This window comes from Mycetomoellerius zeteki, unplaced genomic scaffold (assembly GCF_001594055.1).
Source record: "Mycetomoellerius zeteki isolate Tzet28-1 unplaced genomic scaffold, Tzet1.0 scaffold316, whole genome shotgun sequence".
In the NCBI taxonomy this organism is placed as follows: domain Eukaryota; kingdom Metazoa; phylum Arthropoda; class Insecta; order Hymenoptera; family Formicidae; genus Mycetomoellerius; species Mycetomoellerius zeteki.
Genome location: NW_017257301.1, coordinates 1,230,289 through 1,249,239, shown reverse-complemented (window position 1 = coordinate 1,249,239; position 18,951 = coordinate 1,230,289). Strand labels below are relative to the sequence as shown.

General features: G+C 34.9%; 1 protein-coding gene across 4 annotated transcripts in view; it reads left to right on the top strand.

Moving 5' to 3' along the window:
- Ca-alpha1D (Ca[2+]-channel protein alpha[[1]] subunit D) overlaps positions 1 to 18,951 on the top strand; it is a 65,983-nt gene that overhangs the window by 43,070 nt on the left and 3,962 nt on the right. For 3 of the 4 annotated variants that reach the window (XM_018451677.1, XM_018451676.1, XM_018451675.1), the window contains 16 exons: positions 11,320 to 11,372; positions 12,542 to 12,688; positions 13,036 to 13,237; positions 13,806 to 14,075; positions 14,232 to 14,315; positions 14,425 to 14,613; positions 14,694 to 14,796; positions 15,086 to 15,234; positions 15,454 to 15,678; positions 15,858 to 16,062; positions 16,136 to 16,269; positions 16,380 to 16,481; positions 16,580 to 16,678; positions 16,753 to 16,862; positions 17,325 to 17,453; positions 17,938 to 17,981. In XM_018451677.1, the coding sequence (XP_018307179.1) occupies positions 11,320 to 11,372; positions 12,542 to 12,688; positions 13,036 to 13,237; positions 13,806 to 14,075; positions 14,232 to 14,315; positions 14,425 to 14,613; positions 14,694 to 14,796; positions 15,086 to 15,234; positions 15,454 to 15,678; positions 15,858 to 16,062; positions 16,136 to 16,269; positions 16,380 to 16,481; positions 16,580 to 16,678; positions 16,753 to 16,862; positions 17,325 to 17,453; positions 17,938 to 17,981 (2,245 nt within the window). Of the gene's footprint in view, positions 1 to 11,319; positions 11,373 to 12,541; positions 12,689 to 13,035; positions 13,238 to 13,805; positions 14,076 to 14,231; positions 14,316 to 14,424; positions 14,614 to 14,693; positions 14,797 to 15,085; positions 15,235 to 15,453; positions 15,679 to 15,857; positions 16,063 to 16,135; positions 16,270 to 16,379; positions 16,482 to 16,579; positions 16,679 to 16,752; positions 16,863 to 17,324; positions 17,454 to 17,937; positions 17,982 to 18,860; positions 18,946 to 18,951 lie in introns of those variants that run through there. The other variant, XM_018451678.1, reaches the window with a different exon arrangement.

Genomic DNA, 18,951 nt, shown 5'->3' with positions numbered 1-18,951 from the left:
TGATGGAAAAACGCGACTGGAAAAAGATTCCCCAATATTGTTTTTCCAGAAAACATTAATCAAGATTAATGGCACGTGTTTAAGCTTTTGCTTTATAATTTTATTAAATTCTCTCATCATCGATAATTATGTTTTTTCCATATCAAGTTCCTGCACCGCTCCTTGGAGTTTGCAGATTTTCATCACAAATTTTTAAAAACACGCGCACGAGATTTTGATCACCGTTTTGCGCACTCGATACACATGTGTGAATATGTATATACTTTGAGTATCATTTTATCAATGATTATCGCAGAAGGCTTTCATAGAAAATCTATTTCGCTAATACGGTATCGATATGGATTGTGTGAATGAAGCGGAGTGAAGTTGCGGAATTAACGAACGTATCATCCAATTAGGAGAACATCCATGTGTCAATCTCCGATATTGATTACGGTCGAAGCGCGCAGCGACACGTGGAAAATAATCGTCGAGGGGCGCGAGCATGAGGCGAATGTTGTTTTCTCTGACAGATGCACCTCTGGGTACCTCCCCTGTGAAACAAACTGTCTTTTGCGTGTAACTTACTCATAATTGAGTTACTTGTCTCGACACTCTCCCCGAAGCCTCTCACTAGAATTATTAATTGTGTTCATTGTTCCTACTGTATATAAGATTTTTTATGTCAAAGTGCCCCACTTGTCGAAGGCCAACTCAATCGTTGGCCTTTACTATCTATCAATCAATTTTACATCGTAGCTCATTTGATAGTCACACCAATCTTGGATGGATCGGAGCGTTTATTTTGCCAATTATGTTATTACTTTAGATAATATATTTATAAAAATTTAGATTGATGTCTGTTTGAAATTGTATCTTAAAAAATATTTTAAATGCAATGTAGGAGAGAGAAAATCAATTTTTATTGGTAGAAAGTGTATGTGTTACGTATGTGACTACATATAAAATTTCTTTTGAGAGATGCGTAGATTATTACAATTTCGAATAACCAGTTTCGTTGAATTTTATTTTGTTGTATCAAGTATATACAGCCCAAGGCCAGGCTAAGTACTTTAAAACTTTAGAAAAGCGTGCGAAAGTGAATTTTATTTAGAATTTACTCAATGCTCCATCAAGTCAATCAAATTATTTATACATAATGCCGCGTTTATATTTATAAATTTAATAAAAATGACGAATCTTTCTATTTTTCTCTTTCTTTCTCTCGGATTTGGTGTGAAAGTAGTTTTCTAGTGGCAGTTCCACGTATCAATATTTAACATTATGTAAAAACCTAGTGTTTTCTTGTCTGTATAGCATGATTCAGTAATCCTAAATCATAATAAAATTTTTGAACATATATGCATTGTTGCGAACATTAAACGAAAATTTCAGAAATCATAGTACATTAAAAAATTAAAGCACTGATTTTATTTGTCGATAGTTTTAGTGGGTAAAAATCGCTCTTATTAAAATAGAAAAATAAAACAGAAAAGAAAAACAAATATTGTTTTCGTCAAACTACTGTCCACAAAAATGAAAGCGATTCTAGAAATATTACACTTTGCACTTTGTAACAATTTTTTAAACATATGTAAGTGTACACGATTTCATTCAGAGTTACAAAAGAGAGCAATTTTGTTATTCACACGCAATAGAGAGAGAACTTTTTGATACAAAATTTTCTTTTAAGTTTCTTTATCGCTCCAATATCGACATATCGTACATATGTATTTGATTCGATACATATATATTTATTGCTTTCAAACCGAACAATGTTTAATCCAGATATTCTAAGAATTAAAAATTATTGCTTCAAAAATTATTTTGTGTTTTAAAAAGATAGTTACATGCGTAGTAAGAATAATTGTAGCAGCAATAAGTAATTCATATATAGTGTGTAATTGACAAAAAAACCTGATATACCTATGTAAGAATACAAGGATCAAATGAAACAATGAAAATTTTTGAGTAAAGTAAAATAGATAATACGTCGACTTCATAATAGAAAAATTAATAATATAATCTTAATATTTTTTTCAACAACTATAAATTAATTACTTATACATATTTTAACGATTTTGCAATAATTATATTATCATTGAAAGATCGCCATATTATTCCACTTATTTAATGGTCTCAATACTCTCAATTACTTTATTTGTCCTTTTGTCATCGCTTATCGTGATAAATCGTGCCACGCCGATGTAATTTAATATATAGTGGATGAGTGACCGGGGGGAGATGAGACGATGGCTCAAAAGTAGATAAAGGATAGTCAAGTGTAAATAAAAAAAAAATAAGCGAAAAGCGGCTTTACGCAAGACCTAACATGCCTTTGCTCTTTTGGCATTGGTTTTCGTTTTTTCGTTTTTTACTGCTATCAGCTGGACACCCCTAACGATATACCTGTTTTATATATTACATATGTCTTTTTCTCTCTTTCTCTTTCTCTCTCTCTTTCTTCTTTTTGCCATCACGAGATTTTTTGCTGCTAGAGACTTGATAAATTACATCGCTGCTCAGATGACATGAAACAATCATACAACACATGCACAAATCCACACATATTCTCTCACATCAGACATGGATATCTATAGTGAATAAAAAATATTCGACCTAGTTTCCTGGAAATTCTTTCGAAGTGTTATATAGACATTATTTTATTCAGCTTAATTTCTCAACTTTCCTTAACTTTGGAAAAGAAACAATCCCGTAATATTTGCTTTAAGAAATTATTAATTTTAAATAAATACAAAATAATGTAAACATAATTTGCTTAATTGTATATACACAAATATTTTTTTTATGCACTTTAAGAAATAGACCAGCACTCTGAAAATCATGATAAAATTAAATTAATAAAAACACGAGAAAATTTAAATATATTGTATATCGTTTCAGTATATTCAAAACATTTTCTCTTCAGAAATATGCGCTTCATATACGATATAAATCATTTAGATCTCTATAACGAAAAAAATCTGTCTAAAAAATATATAGTTACTTTTATACATGATTGTTCAAGGCAATCCTTCAATGTGATTCGAGCGGTGTCAGCCTTTCTATATATATATATATATACACACATACATAACTTCTAGAGATAAAAACCACGTACGCACACTTATTTATATGAGATACAAGCAGGCCTCCAAGAGTGTACTAATTTCTTTGATCTTATATTTTTACACGCATACACTTATCCACCTATCAAAAAGAAATTTCAAAAAAGACTAAGACTTCGTGATTTTAAGACTGGTAGTAGAGGATGTTTGAGAATTGCATGCTTGTGCGGGTTAAGCATTGCAGTGGTGTGCCGCTATATTAACCTGAGAGAGAAAGGTGGAGGAGAAGAAGAAAAGGGCATTGTTTCCTCATAAGCTCCACTCGTCGTGGTGGGACTTCGCCCTCGGACAATCAAAAGGGGAAAAGATCACGAAAAGCGGTCCCTGTACGCGCGCACAGACCCATAATTGCTGCAAAAGGAAGCACCACACGGCAATTTCCTTCTCCGTTCGTTTTCTTAGGCTTCGAGATCACTGATCCCGATTGTCCAATTTGATCTCGTGACTTTATTTCGTTTCCGACTGAACGTAAAATGCTATATTGTTGTAAAACATTTCGCTATTAAGATAAAAATAGAGAAATGCGGAATAATATCGTAAAATCAATTATTGTATATTTTCAAAATCTTGATAACAGCTAAAACCAAATTTTAGAAATCAAGAGCGAAATCAAAATTTCCGGAGTTATTATTAAATAGAACGTTTGGCTGTTGTGCTTGACGAGGCAATCGAGGTCGATAAAAGTGGGAAATTATAAAGTCGGATAAATTTGCTTATTAGGCGAGTTCGATGACAGCGGCTAGGCGAATCAATGTCGGTCAGGCTAAATCAAGTGTTGCAAATCGAATTTAATTGCATTTAATTTTATATACCGCGGAATTTTTATGATCATTGTTCTATACTCGTGATTAATCCTTTATCGAACTTGTTCGCTTCTTCTTGCGAAGTTTTACAAGTATTAATTTTCCAACCAGAGCCTGCAGAGCTTCTTAAACACTCGCGAACAAGAATATCAATGCTACATAAGAGATATAAAAGTTCTCCGCTCACTAAAGGATACAATCTTTCGCTATCAAACAGAATAACGTAGAAAAATAATATTCTGAAACTGATCGAGGATATCGGAATGTGGAATTCGGCGCTTACTAGTAACACTTACTATAATAAAGGAAAATATAGAGTAACATAGAAGATGGTAGAATAGTTGACATTCTAGACTATCTTTATATATGTATATATTAGCTTGTTCTAATTATTAATCTTAAGCGGAGACAAGTCGTTCAGCCCGACATATATCTATCTATCTATCTACCTATCTACATATATATATATACATATCTATATCTATCTATCTATATACATATATATATATTTCTCTCTCTCGCTCTCTCTCGCTCTCTCTCTCTTTTTCTCTCTCTCTTTCTTTCTCTCTATACATATATATATATATTATATATCGCTCGTAGTTTCATGTGTATCGATCGCCCTACCATTACATATTCCCTTACACGTACACACATGTACACACACAGTATGCGACGCAATATTGTCACAGAAGTAGCTAAGCGAGCTAGCGAGTTAATTCGCAAGTGCCTGGTTTCAATTCTCGTTCGACAGAATACGAAAAAGTATCGTCCCTAAAGGCTGCGACCACGATGTAACAATTATGCAGGCGTGAGAAAAGGCAATAAAGTTACAGTGTTAATGCCCCTCGCCGAGTATGAGGTGAAATTTTTACGATATCTTCGCAGAGAATTGCGGTTTTTGCCAATATTGCGATGCGATTTTTGTCGTGACGATAGGATTCGAGTGATCCTGATTCCGAAAATTAAAAATAGCATTTTCCTATCTATGTCTAACTTTAATTGAAATTCTTGCAAAATGATGTTTCATATCGCAAGTTATATTTTTATAACAGAGAATTTACATAGTTATTTATATATAGCGTTATTAATCAATAAAATATGAATATATTATTGCATAACATTAGCGTTATTGGATTTACTTCCTCGTAGAATTTCTTAGACCGCTTCAATTTTAACTTTCAATTTTCGAAATACATATTTGAAACGATAACGATAACTAGCGGCGAATCTCATCGAGAAGCGGTTCGAACGAGTAATATCTCACACGATCCACGAATGTAATCGAGTACGCTTCTGATCATGCGTGTAAAATCAATTTTCAAGGAAGCGCTGAGGTTTTCCCGCCTAAAAGTCCCATAGGTGCATTGCCGAGAAAAAACATCGAGCATTGATGGGTTGGATGGATGGCGAGGGCTTAGTTAACGCGATGAGAACAAAAAGGATAAAGTTAAAAAAAGAACCTAGAAGAAGTTAAAAGAAGATAAAAGAGAGAAATCGAAGATCTCCGAGAAGAAAGAGCTCCGAGGAATCGAGAGGAAACAGAGAGAAGCTGCGCAATTTTCGAAGGGATCGATCAGTCGTAAATCGCCACGCGTAAGAAATTCGTACAATAAAAGCAGGCACCACACACGAGAGAGGATAAATCGAGCTAACGAGGCTAAACGCTACGAGCAATTAAGGGCGCGAACAATTAAAGAGAATACAATATAAACGAAAAAAAAATTTAAATCGTGGCGAGAACTTCCACCACCTAAACGGCCTCAAAGATCCTTATCCGCCCCCTGCCATCAGCCCCTTAGAGTGATGATACCCGGCTACCCCAAATTAATGCTACTCTATTTTTTTTGTTTTCTCTCACTCTCTCACCACCCCACGTGTTCCCCGCTGTGCTCGCTCGCCCTGCTCGTCCGCAACCGAAAACGCTACGTGAAAAAGTACGTAGTGAAGTGTGTGATTGTCGCCATTAAAACGATCGGCAACATTATGTTGGTCACCTATCTCCTACAGTTCATGTTCGCTGTTATCGGGGTACAGCTGTTTAAGGTAAAGAGATCCAGCCATCCACTTAGAAAGCTTACTAAGCGAACGAGATTGCGTTACCACTTTCTCTCTGTCTCTCTATCTTTCTCTCTGCCTTTCCTTATTATCCTATCTTCTTTCTATCCTCCCACCTTGCACTCACGTTCACTTCCGTCGCCCACGGCGACGGTAGTAAATTTCCGGCGGAGTACCTCGAATGACTGAATTTTGCTAAGCAAAATACGGAGAGTGACAGAAAATAGAATAACGGATATCACAAAACGTTAATTAATTATACAAGCTAATATTCTTACTTTCAAATAAAATTTTTTTATAATATTGGATTATACAATTATTTAAATGACTGGAAAATTACCTAAATATTTATGTAATTTTCCAGTCATTTAAGTAATTTTACAATCATATTTAAGTAATGTTACATGATTATGCTGGGTCGGAAAAAGCCCAGCATAATTATGTAATTTTACACAAATATTTTTTTTAATGTATGCTTAATCATTTTTGTAATAAATTTATCTAGGATGCTGTTAATTTTAATGTTGTAAATTATATTAATTTAAAATCAGAGTTATTATATGGTTTTACTTGATAAAATAAAAACAAAGAAAGCGTTAAATAAAAATTATATTATAATATAATTAAAAATAATGATAGAAAATTCTATCTGTCTACTCTGTATTTTGTAATATTGTGATTCCCAGCATCTTCCTTAATTTTTCTTTGGAATAGACTTAAGTGAAAAAAGCTATTTTATAACATGACTTTTTTTCTATCTTGATATTTTAAACAGATTAAATTAGTCATAAAATTTGCCTAAGTCCGTTCCAAGATTTTACCTTTCCTACTTTATTTCTTTATCCTAAATCGTATAATACAAGGGAACGTATCAGCAGCAAGGCACATTTTACAGCATCAAAATGACTTCAAACGTTGCGAAGCTTCTAACGTAATAACGTGATGAATAATATTCCACAGTTTCGGTAAAGAAAACTTCCCTCCAGAAAAGTTCCTTTTGCTGCAAAATTATCTATGCTCGATCCGTCGGGTATTATCTAATTATCTGCATCGGCATATCGACCATCAATCATTAATTATCGTGATTTCGCACACGATCCTGACAGCCGGAAGGACATGGAAACGATGACGGATTACCTCACGGATGTACATATGCATGTGTGTCTCATTGCTGCCGATATCTCTCTCTCTCTCTCTCTCTCTCTCTCTCTCTTTCTCCCCTTTTACAACAATATCCTCGAGCACGGTAACGCTGTTATTAACAATATAACGCTTTTAACCAAGAAAAACCAGGCGAAATTGTCGTGTAATTATACGTCGACGTGCAAACTATATCTATATATATATCTATATTTTTGTATATATATTTATTCGTCACACAACCAACGATACGCATATCATATATCGCCATATTATATCCCCTTTCCCCCGTTTAAAAATAGACACCCCCTTAACCAAGCATGTCAGTTTTGCTGTATGTGAGAATGAAGCTTTAGTCGTAGTGCATGCTGGCCGTCCACGTGCACCGAAACCACGAGTTACACGTGATGATGTGACAGAACGAGGCGAACTTTGGTGTAACAGCATCTGATAAAATATCATCAATTAAATTATGGCAAATTGCATTAATAACGAAATGAAAATGGATTTATCATTAATGAAGACTCTTCATTATTAACAAATTATTTGATTATTGAGTTATTTGAATATTGAATTATGTTGAATTTATGATTAATAAAAAACATATTGAATTAACATTTATGACGCATCTTTATAAAAACTGTCAAAAATAATTCTACAATTTCGATCTGCCTCACTTAAAATTGATTTATAAATGCTTTTTTATTGTGAAAGTAGATAATAGTTCGTTTCGCTTTGTCACGACTAGACACCAGTTTTCTCCACGACTCACACGATTTCACGAGAAAGAATAGACACTGTAAAGCTGAACTTAGGACTTAGATGAAAGATAGATTGTACGAGCAGCCGTAGAGAGATCTACACAGATGTTCGCAAGACAGCGTTGTGTTTCATAGTCGCAAAGTATGAAATAGTGTTAAAGTTACTCACATGCGACCCGATTAGGACTCGAGACGCATTAGCGAGTAACTCTCCTTAGATGTATGTATAGAAGTTTCAACGTACTTCTACGTATTTTGCGCGAGATTCTGCCGACTTTGCTACATCCATATTCACACAACGGAAGTGGAATGAGACTCGCGACGGCATAGACGCTCATACGGATCTTCGTGAACGTTATTTTAAAATCGATATCGTTTTCATGAAATTGCAGACTCTATTGAAATTCTGAGTCTCGATTAAACGCAACACACGACGAACTACTGTCATTCTGCTTCCCCGAGTAGGACGCTTGGCGGATTCATATTGCGCACGATATTCGACGTATGATATCCAATAAGAGAATTCGGTTCTAGTTGTCTCCGGGAGACAAATTCTTTTATTGGATATCGGACATCGAACGCCGGATATCGCAGTATGAATCCAGGATTATTAATGTGGCAAATAAGTCTGCTTCATGATGATGTAAATCGCTGACACGAGGATATTCAATAGGGATTAAAGTCAGATGCGCTCGTGGTTACGGTTCGTCCAACGTATTGCATGGGACTACGAGTAATTTTTATTTTTTCATTTCGAATGCCGAAATGGAGTGTGCAAACGGTCGTTTTAAAACAAAACGAGAAAAGTGATAATGTGATTTACAAGCCGCGGAATTTTCACATTCCTGTCTATCTTGATCGCGAGTATATGCGTAGCTATACTCAAACTGACACGGATGATTCCACGAGGATATTATCTCACCAGAAAATATGAATTATATTTTATAGAAATTATATGTATATATTGATAAAATTATAATACATGAATGAAATTATATTATATATACATATATTGAAACTCTCTTTATATTTAGGAGATATTAAATCTGACAAAGCTGTTTGGTAAACAATATTGTAGCAAAGTATTCGACAAAAATATAATATTATTGCAGTTGGGTGGAACAGTTAATTAAATATAGTTTCTTAGCAAGGTGAGATGGAAAAGTAGAGATGGAATACTGGGTCGTTGATGTTGTACGGAACATTTAACGCGTCACATGTTGAAATTAATTAGTATATATTCGTATAATAATTATTCGCGAAAATTTCAAGCTCACGAATTTGTTTAAATTTCATCGTATTTTTTTTGTTTAAATTATGCACATGTCGAAACATTCTTGCTGCGAAGACGAAAACTAATTAAGAGAATTAGTAAATTATTAAAACATGAAAAAATATTCGATAAAAAAAATTGCGAGATAATATGTCTCCTAATAATAAGTTAATATTGGAGCAGATAGTCACGTAAAATTAATAATCTATTAGGATTTTTCTAGTAATTATTAAAGAGAGAGAGGGTAACATTGTAGGAAAGTGAATTAAATTTGTCGGTATTTTCTCAGGCAACATAAGCGTCGCTTGATAATGTTCGATGAATATTTTAATGTTGCTCATAATGATCGTTTATTCTATAAGCCGCAGGAACGTTTTATTTTTATATAAATATTCCCACGTACACACGTCGCTTTTTATCAACGTATACAAAAAAGTACGTGACGCACGATATCTGAGTCAGGAGACACGACGTAGAAGAAAAGAAATTAATGTTAAAATAACGAGATAGGAGAACAAAAAAGATATATACATATATATATATATATATGTCGCGAATACGGCAATAGTGCTGCTTCTGCACGAGCCGCGACTCGTACGACGCCTGTGCTTTTTTACTTGCAAGCAATTATGGACTATAAAAAGAAAGAGGGAGGCAAGAAAAAAGGGGCGGAAGGGAGGACAATCACAAAATCGTCAGCTATATGCTGTTGTCGATAGGGATGGGTGGATTGTGTTGTTGTTTCAATATGTTTCATTATTTTGGCCCGCACCAGCTCGTGTTACGTAGGCAATTAGTACAATTTGGCGCGTCACGGTGGCCCATTGTTCGTGCTTTTTTCCCATGCCGTGTCCGAGCCCACGCGAGCGCGCCATGTCGACGGATAATGGAGCGGTCACGAAGACATGACGATACATTACAGGACGCGCATTACGCGTGTATAGATTGCAGCTCTTTAAACCGTTGAGGTGCATAATAGCGCCCACTGAAAATACCGTCATATTTTCGAACATCTCTTTCGAAAAATGACGTATTATCTTCTCTAATGAATAAATGCTGTAATTACTGTATTACTGCGCGAATTCATCCAAGATTTTACGATAAAGCTATTTAGAATTAATATATTATTATTTATAAGTCTACGATATAATTTCAATCATATTTCATGTCAAATCTTAAATGAGAGATCTTAATTCTAAAAGCTTGATCTTTTTAACATTACAATTTTTGTAATGTTACCATCAGTTCAAAACTACATGCGAGACTTTGTATAAATCTCCATTATTTTTATAGAATTTTGATATCAAGTGAAACGTACATACGTTTCACTCGATATCAAAATGTTATAGTCAAGCGATAAGGACGGAGATTATACATTAATTTGCGCAAACATAGAAATTCGGAAGATTGAAAAGGGTGTTCCTCGCAATTATTGCACCGTCTCGCTCTGTCCACATGGTCGCGACGCAGGTTTCAAGGCGAGGGGGGCGAAGGACCCGTTTTCACCGACACCTCTCCCTCAGCGTGTGTGTGCTTATGCACTCAATGTCCGTGTACCACCAAGTGTGGCGAAAACGCTTATTTATAACATGAACGTAGTCGCGGAATCGTCGAGGAATCCCACGCATTGCTCCGTACCTTGTTGTACATATGTATGCACGTGCCGACGAGGAATGTTCCTTTTTTTCCATACCACGTTTTTACCTCACGTTAACACCCTCTTATTTTGCTCGATCACATCTCATTGTTGCTGCCGCTGACAATGCTACCGCAAGAATGGCCGATTCACAGCTGATGTGTAACCCGTCATGCTGGCGATCTTTGAGATTTTAATTCTACATGAAGAATCAATCACGTCGAATCACGTCGAGCAAAACTCTCTTAATAGCAAAACCGATCTTTACGTAACAGCAACGAAATGAATTTTGTAATTATTGAGTTTCTAATTATGTTTCGTATTTGATAGAATATTGAACATTAATTACTCGTATAGTCGTATGTACGTAAACTATTCGAGTGAAAAGTAATTATTTAATCTGGTAAATGGCATCAAATTGAATTTCAAGAACGCTAGCGTGTCGTCCGCAGCTTTAACATGTTACATAAATTCTACTTTTTTCCGTATTAATGGGTACGATAACGGTAATCGAAATTGATGGACTTCTTGTGTTGTGTAGGGCAAGTTTTTCTATTGTACCGATGCATCGAAAATGACGGAGGACGAGTGTCAGTAAGTTCTAATTATGTTATAAATTAATAAAATTATTTAATTTTGTTTAATTGCAAAGGATCCCGCACAAACCTTATGGAAATTGAATTTCGGTAGAATTAATTGAAAGTTTGATATGTTGTAGATCTTGTCCTGATAAAAAGTCTTTACAGGCATGACCTCTTATAATGAATTGTTTGACTTCTATGGGGCGTCATTTTTCAAAACGGGCTTAATACTACAATATCTTATTTTCAACGAGCACGATGCATTCCTACGTCGTTATTTGCACTTTCTGTAGTTTTAAGTAAAAAGTTATAAGGATAATTTGATTGCTTCTTACAAATCGGGATGCTCAATTATTGTGAGTTTCCTCGCCTCTCACAAATCGTGGTACTTGACCCGTAAACCTCGGATGAAGGAGATCGACTCGCGAAAATCCAACATAAGACAACAACAGTTTTAGGAGTGGACTAGAAGATAGAAAGATCACGCTAGCTTTCGGAATTATTAGAGCCTCTGTCCCCGAAGAGGCTCTAAAGCTAAACTGATATGAGCATGGTACTGTGATCCAATAATAGAGTCGGAAAGCCACACAGGGGATTTGACAAAGACAAAGACAAACAGAGAACATCCAACAAGCGTGTTAAATCTCGCTTTCTACATACTTCAAGCACCCCGATTTGTGAGAAACAATCAAAAGTTATTATTATCCTTATAACTTTTTACTTAAAAATATATATAGGAACAATGACATAGGAATGCACCGTACTCGTTGAAAATAAAATATTGTAATATTAAACCCGTTTTCTGTGAAAAATGACGCCTCGTAGAAGTTAAACGATTCATTATAGGGGATTATGCCTTTATGGAAATTTTTTATCAAGACAACAAGATCTATAACATATCAAATTTTCAGCCAATTCCACCGAAATTCGATTTTTATAAAGTTTGTGCAAGATCCTTTAAAAATTGTAACGTGGAAACCACAAATATCTTTAAAAATTGTTAGTGATTTTTGCATATAATAATAATGTGCTGGCGAGAAAACATATCCAATTTAAAAATATATTAAACGTAAAGAAGAGAAAATTTTTATAATGAGATTTCTCATTAATCCACGAACAATAGAAAATTTCAAATATAGATCGCACATTCAGAATACAGATGCAAGAAACTCTCCTTTTCAGGGGTACTTATTTGGAATTCGAAAACAGTAATATTAACAGGCCGATCGTAAAATATAGAGAGTGGCAACAACATCGTTTTCATTTCGATAACGTTGCCAAGGCGATGTTGACCCTTTTTACGGTCTCAACTTTCGAAGGTTGGCCATCGTAAGTATATTTTGCATTGCGTTCACAAAGAACGTTGTTTCGATTTCTATCGGAATACATTAAATACAATACAAAAGGTTACTTATTCAAACTTGCTTTTACAGCAATCTCAATATCGATACAACAAAGTTTCCATTAAGAATTCCTTTCTTATATATTTTTCTTTTTCTTGTTATTTTCTTAGATTTTTATTTTGCTGTTCTTTGCTTCTTTGTCGACAAGTATCCCATCTTTCATACATTATTTCGATAAGTGTAATTTTGCTAACAGTTAAAAGAACGGATAAATAGGTAGTTCTAAATGCAAGATATCAGATAGTTAATGCTGTCTCTCGTGTCTACTAACAGACTCTTAGAGTGGTCAATCGACTCGAACCAAGAAAAACATGGACCAATTCATAACTTTCGGCCAATAGTGGCCGCCTACTACATCATCTACATCATTATTATCGCATTCTTCATGGTGAACATCTTCGTCGGTTTCGTTATTGTCACCTTCCAGAACGAGGGCGAGCAAGAATACAAAAACTGCGAGCTCGATAAAAATCAGGTGAATCGCACGAGTATTGAATTAATCGTTTAATTGTTTATTCAAATTATAATAGTATTAATATCATGAATAGATCATGCATGTTCAAGAATATTCTCATTTTCACACTATTAAATCTAGTATCAAATTTAACCTAATGTGAATCGCCACTGTTTCTACTAAATATATCGTTATTTTTTACTAAAACGATAATTAAATTTGACACTATATAGTGTCAAATCAACATTGTACAGTGTCAAATATAATTATTTTAGTATAAAATAACGATATGATTGAGTAGGAGCAGTGGCGACTCACATTAAGTTAAATTTGACACTATAGATTTAACAGTGCAATCAACTCTAAAACAAACGCTTTATAAATATAGTATATCAAACTGTAATATTTATGGAAATAAGATATAATACAATCTTCATGTTAAAATTAATAAAAATTAAACTTGAAAAAAATAATGGGAATTGAGTATCACTATGTAATTCCGTAATAATATTATAATTTCCTTCTAAAATATTTCGAGGTCACACGAAGGATCTCATCACGAAAGATTAATAATCGCTTCTTTCTACAGAGAAATTGCATCGAGTTCGCGCTGAAAGCTAAGCCAGTGCGCCGATATATACCAAAGCATCGAATACAGTACAAAGTCTGGTGGTTCGTCACCTCCCAACCGTTCGAGTACACAATATTCACGTTAATTATGATCAACACTGTGACGCTCGCGATGAAATTTTATCGACAACCGCAGATCTACACGGATGTCCTGGATGTTCTCAATATGATCTTCACCGCTGTGTTCGCCCTTGAGTTTGTGTTTAAGTTGGCCGCATTTCGATTTAAGGTGCAGGCTCGCATTTGTGTGTAATTTTATAATCATAATCATTTCTTACATTTCACATTTGTTCGAAATATTTCATTTTTAATTTCACTTTATATTATATTTATTTACTTTATAACGTTAATTGTGCTCATAAACGAGATCGTTATTAATTTGCAGAATTACTTCGGCGACGCGTGGAACGTATTTGACTTTGTTATCGTGCTCGGAAGTTTCATCGATATCGTTTATTCGGAAGTTAACGTGAGTATCAGTTGCGCTCGACTTTGATCGAATACCCGAGGTAATATTCACAATCATATTTAAGGGAAGGAAGTGAAATTGTAATTAAACTATTTTGTCATCCTTGCAGCCTGGAGCCACCATCATTTCCATTAATTTCTTTAGACTGTTTCGTGTAATGAGACTGGTCAAGTTATTGAGCAGAGGGGAGGGCATCCGAACACTTTTATGGACGTTTATCAAGTCTTTTCAGGCCCTGCCCTATGTCGCCCTTCTCATTATAATGCTCTTTTTCATTTACGCTGTGATAGGCATGCAAGTAAGCAAACGCTGATCGATGGAAAAACACGTGTTTGAAGTACATAAATGACGGTAATTTAAGCGAACGCTTCTTTTCAGGTCTTCGGAAAGATCGCGATAGACGATGATACGGCAATAAATCGCAATAACAATTTCCAGTCCTTTCCGCAAGCTGTATTGGTTTTGTTTAGATCGGCAACAGGTATGCATGGTTATTTGACTTAAATTTTTGATATTAAAAAATAAAAATTTTACGATTAACCAAACTTTTGGTCGTTTAATAGAAATGCAGGTAAATGTTCCGATTAGGGGACCCCCCCCCCAATGACCTTGACCTTGACATATATTGTCAAGGTCATGACCTTGAGTAACCTCCAACAGGTTTTAGCCGTCGCTTGTCCTTCGTTAAAAAGTTATTAACAAAAAAAAAAGTCGAAGGTAAAAGTAATCATTGAACAAAATGATAATCAATCGAATATTTGTGAGCATAGGTGAGGCGTGGCAAGAAATAATGATGGATTGTTCGTCGCAAGATAGTGTCAAATGTGATTCTAACAGCGACGAACTCGACAAGAACAGCTGCGGATCGGACATTGCATTTCCTTACTTCATATCCTTCTATGTTCTCTGTTCATTTCTCGTAAGTGCATCTTGTAATTATCTCATTAGTTCCATTTTACATGTATTATTTAGATCAATGCTGGGATTTACTTGCACATTTCGGCCGATTTTTAGCTTGATTCCTGCCCCTTCCTTCACCAACCCGCGCGTAAATCCTGCAAGTAAATCCCAGCACTGATTTAGATCTCCGATTGAGAGAGCTTCAAAATTTAATATGTGCGTATCTTCCGAAAAACAGATTATCAACCTCTTCGTCGCCGTTATTATGGACAATTTCGATTACTTAACGAGAGACTGGTCAATTCTCGGGCCGCACCACTTGGACGAGTTTATTCGACTGTGGTCCGAGTATGATCCTGACGCTAAGGGTCGAATTAAACATCTCGACGTGGTAACGTTACTAAGGAAAATATCGCCACCCTTAGGTTTTGGAAAGTTGTGTCCCCATAGGGTAGCTTGCAAGGTTAGTAAATAAAACTAATGATATCATAATCATAATTATATAAATTTTAATGGGGAGGATACGTTAAAATTTATATAATTATAATTCATATTTAATGAACAAAGTAAGAGAATGATATGTAATTCAAAGTAAAATTTAAATTAACGGAATCGTATCTAATCTTGAAATTAAAAATTCAGAGACTCGTCTCAATGAACATGCCGTTGAACAGTGACGGCACTGTATTGTTCAATGCGACTTTATTTGCCGTCGTGAGGACTTCACTAAGGATAAAGACGGAGGGCAACATTGACGACGCAAATGCCGAACTCAGGGCGGTGATTAAGAAGATCTGGAAGAGGACTAGTCCAAAGCTTCTAGATCAAGTTGTACCACCACCTGGAGGTAAGCGTTTCTCCACCGTAAAATTTATTTTCTTTCGCGAAATTAAATTTACACTTCGAATCGATCTTTCCAGTGGACGACGAGGTGACGGTCGGCAAATTTTATGCCACCTTCCTCATCCAAGACTATTTCCGTCGATTCAAGAAACGTAAGGAACAGGAAATGAAGGACGGTGATAGAGATTGTCACAACACCGTGACCCTTCAGGTGAATTTTTTAAAGTTTAAAAGAAATTTATATAATAAAATATAGTAACTTAAGATCATGCTTGGATATTTCATATATAATATTATTTACTACATGTAATTTTATTTTAGGCTGGGTTGAGAACGTTACATGAAGCTGGCCCCGAATTAAAACGCGCGATTTCCGGTAATTTGGAAGAACTCCTCGACGACAATCCGGAACCTATGCACAGGGTGAGATAGCGGTCTTTTTATATATTACCTCCCGAGAAACTTATTAATGTAATTAAATAGTAACTTTTACATATTATGCAATTATTTAATATTTTCAGAGAAACCACTCGCTCTTTGGCAGCGTGTGGTCCAGCATGCGAAAAGGACACCACTTTCATAGAACGAAATCGCTGAAAGTTAATTCTACCGCTGCGAAGGCACGTAATGTTTTAATTCTAATGTAGAATACAATTGTTCCTGTCGATTGTTCTAATCGTAAACTTTCTTACAGGCTTCTCCGACCAATTCCATAGATTTTCTACCGTATGCCTCGTTACGGAGGACCGCCGTCACGGACGTCACCAGACAAATCGCTCAGCAAATTGTGCCAAATATAGCAGGGTAATTTTTTACGTATTTTAATTGATATAGATTAGGTGCGTCAGAAAAATGGAAGCGATAATTTCTTCAATAATTTTTCTTTACGATTCCAAATGTTTCTATTTATTATTAAATCATTTTAGCATTTGTAAAATTTTTTAAACGCTTTATTGTCCGTTTCTATCAATGTAATTTAATTTTAATTTTGGTTCAACTAACTCTTTATCTTTTTCTATTTTTAAATATTAGAAAAAGATAAAAAGTAAGTTGAATCGAAGTTAAAATTAATCTACATTGGTAGACACGGGCATTAATCTTTATAACTTTACATTTATTCGAGCATGAATATTAAAATTTAAGCATTGTTTATATTCTTTCTAATGCTTGTAACAAAAGTATTTAATTTATTAAATATAATGCTAGTTCAACTATATTAATTAGTTATGAATTAATAAATTGATGTATAAAAAAATAATTTTATAGTGGTCTAAGCGACGGCGCGATGAATCAGATCGGATCTGATTTGCGACTGGCAGTCGAAGAGAATATACCTCTAAGACCGCTCGCTGTTTTCGGTAATCCGGCGCAACAAACGTCTTACAAAGTGGTCGAGTAAGTACAGAGCGCGTACAGAGCGAGCGAACGAGCGATAAATTGCAGGAAGTGTCCTGTTTTTATTAGAATTATCATATCCGTGTGTAATCGATAGTTATTATTTTTCATAAAGATTTTATTTTTTTCTCTTTTTTCGGTTTATCACGTAATGGTGCATGCAGGACCTTCATCAGTTTGACTTTTTAATTGGTTCATTATATAAAATAATCTCGTAAATTTACATAATCGAGAACGCTACGTCATGTTTTATTTTCTCTTTTGTTAGAAACGCGCAATAATATAAAATGATAAAAAATGGACGACGCGATTCATTAATATTGTAATTTATTTATCATTGATAATTTGAATCTTCAATATTTTTAGATGACCTTTAGCTAAATTTTCCCACTTGCGACAAATTATTTCGCCTCTTAGAGCGGGTCGATTCGTATCATCTCTCATTATCCCTTTTGTTTTTCTGTTTACTATCGTACCGTTTCAGTGGATCGAGTAGCGGTAACTATCTCCATCCCAATAGCGAATATGGTAAGACAAGTTAGGGCGATCAGTAGCTGGCTTTCCATCATTTTTTTTTTTTTGTTAAGTCGCATTGCTTGCTCTGCGCGGCTGCATGTGTCTTTCATTAATCACGCCTCGAGAACCCCGTTTAATTACGTTTTTACAAGAAATCAGAATTTACATGAATTTCATGTAAAAACTGGTTAAACGGGAATTGATTTTGCAAAGTTGCGAGGATAATTAGACGTGCGGGTCGCACATGTATTTCAAAATGCAAAAAGGATGCGTTTGGGTCCCGTCCGTGATAACATTTATGTCCGGCTGATCGCATGTTGTTTGTACTATTACTAATCGTAGATTATCGCTACATATTGATGATAATGCTTGTTAAGCGCCTCCAAATGCCTCGATGAAAACATGACTCTTAGATCGATTTATAACAAAAATACGTATTAATTTTTTTATACTATTTTTAAAATTAATTTCAATTATTTTTTATTAAATAACACATACCTATCTCATAGTATAATTCTTCTTACGAAATCTTGAATGATTAAATCTAATACAAAAAGTAAAATAAATAATAAATGAGAGATCTGAGATGAGAGAGAAGAGGAAAAGTTTTTTTTTCATATTAAAGAGACAACCGTTATTTATCATCTCAAATTAAAAAGTTTGATGTGATATCTAATGTTTATGTTCTTTCAGATGGCAAATTTTCTCTATGTTATTTCAGATTCTCGCTTAGAATATCTCTGTTATTTTAAGTAAAATATCTCGAGGCTTTTTTCGGGGGTGCATGAATCTGCCATATGTACATGCATTAACGTACTAAGAACGGCCGTTACGCTTTTCTTTTCTTCCTTCGCCGTCCTATCCCGCGTGTGCGTATGCACGCTCGTGCAGTCTTCAGGACGGAATCGAGCGGCAGTTGACGCCACCCACGCCTCCACCGCGACGGAACGCACCGTCCTCGTCCACCGGCACTCCGACCATC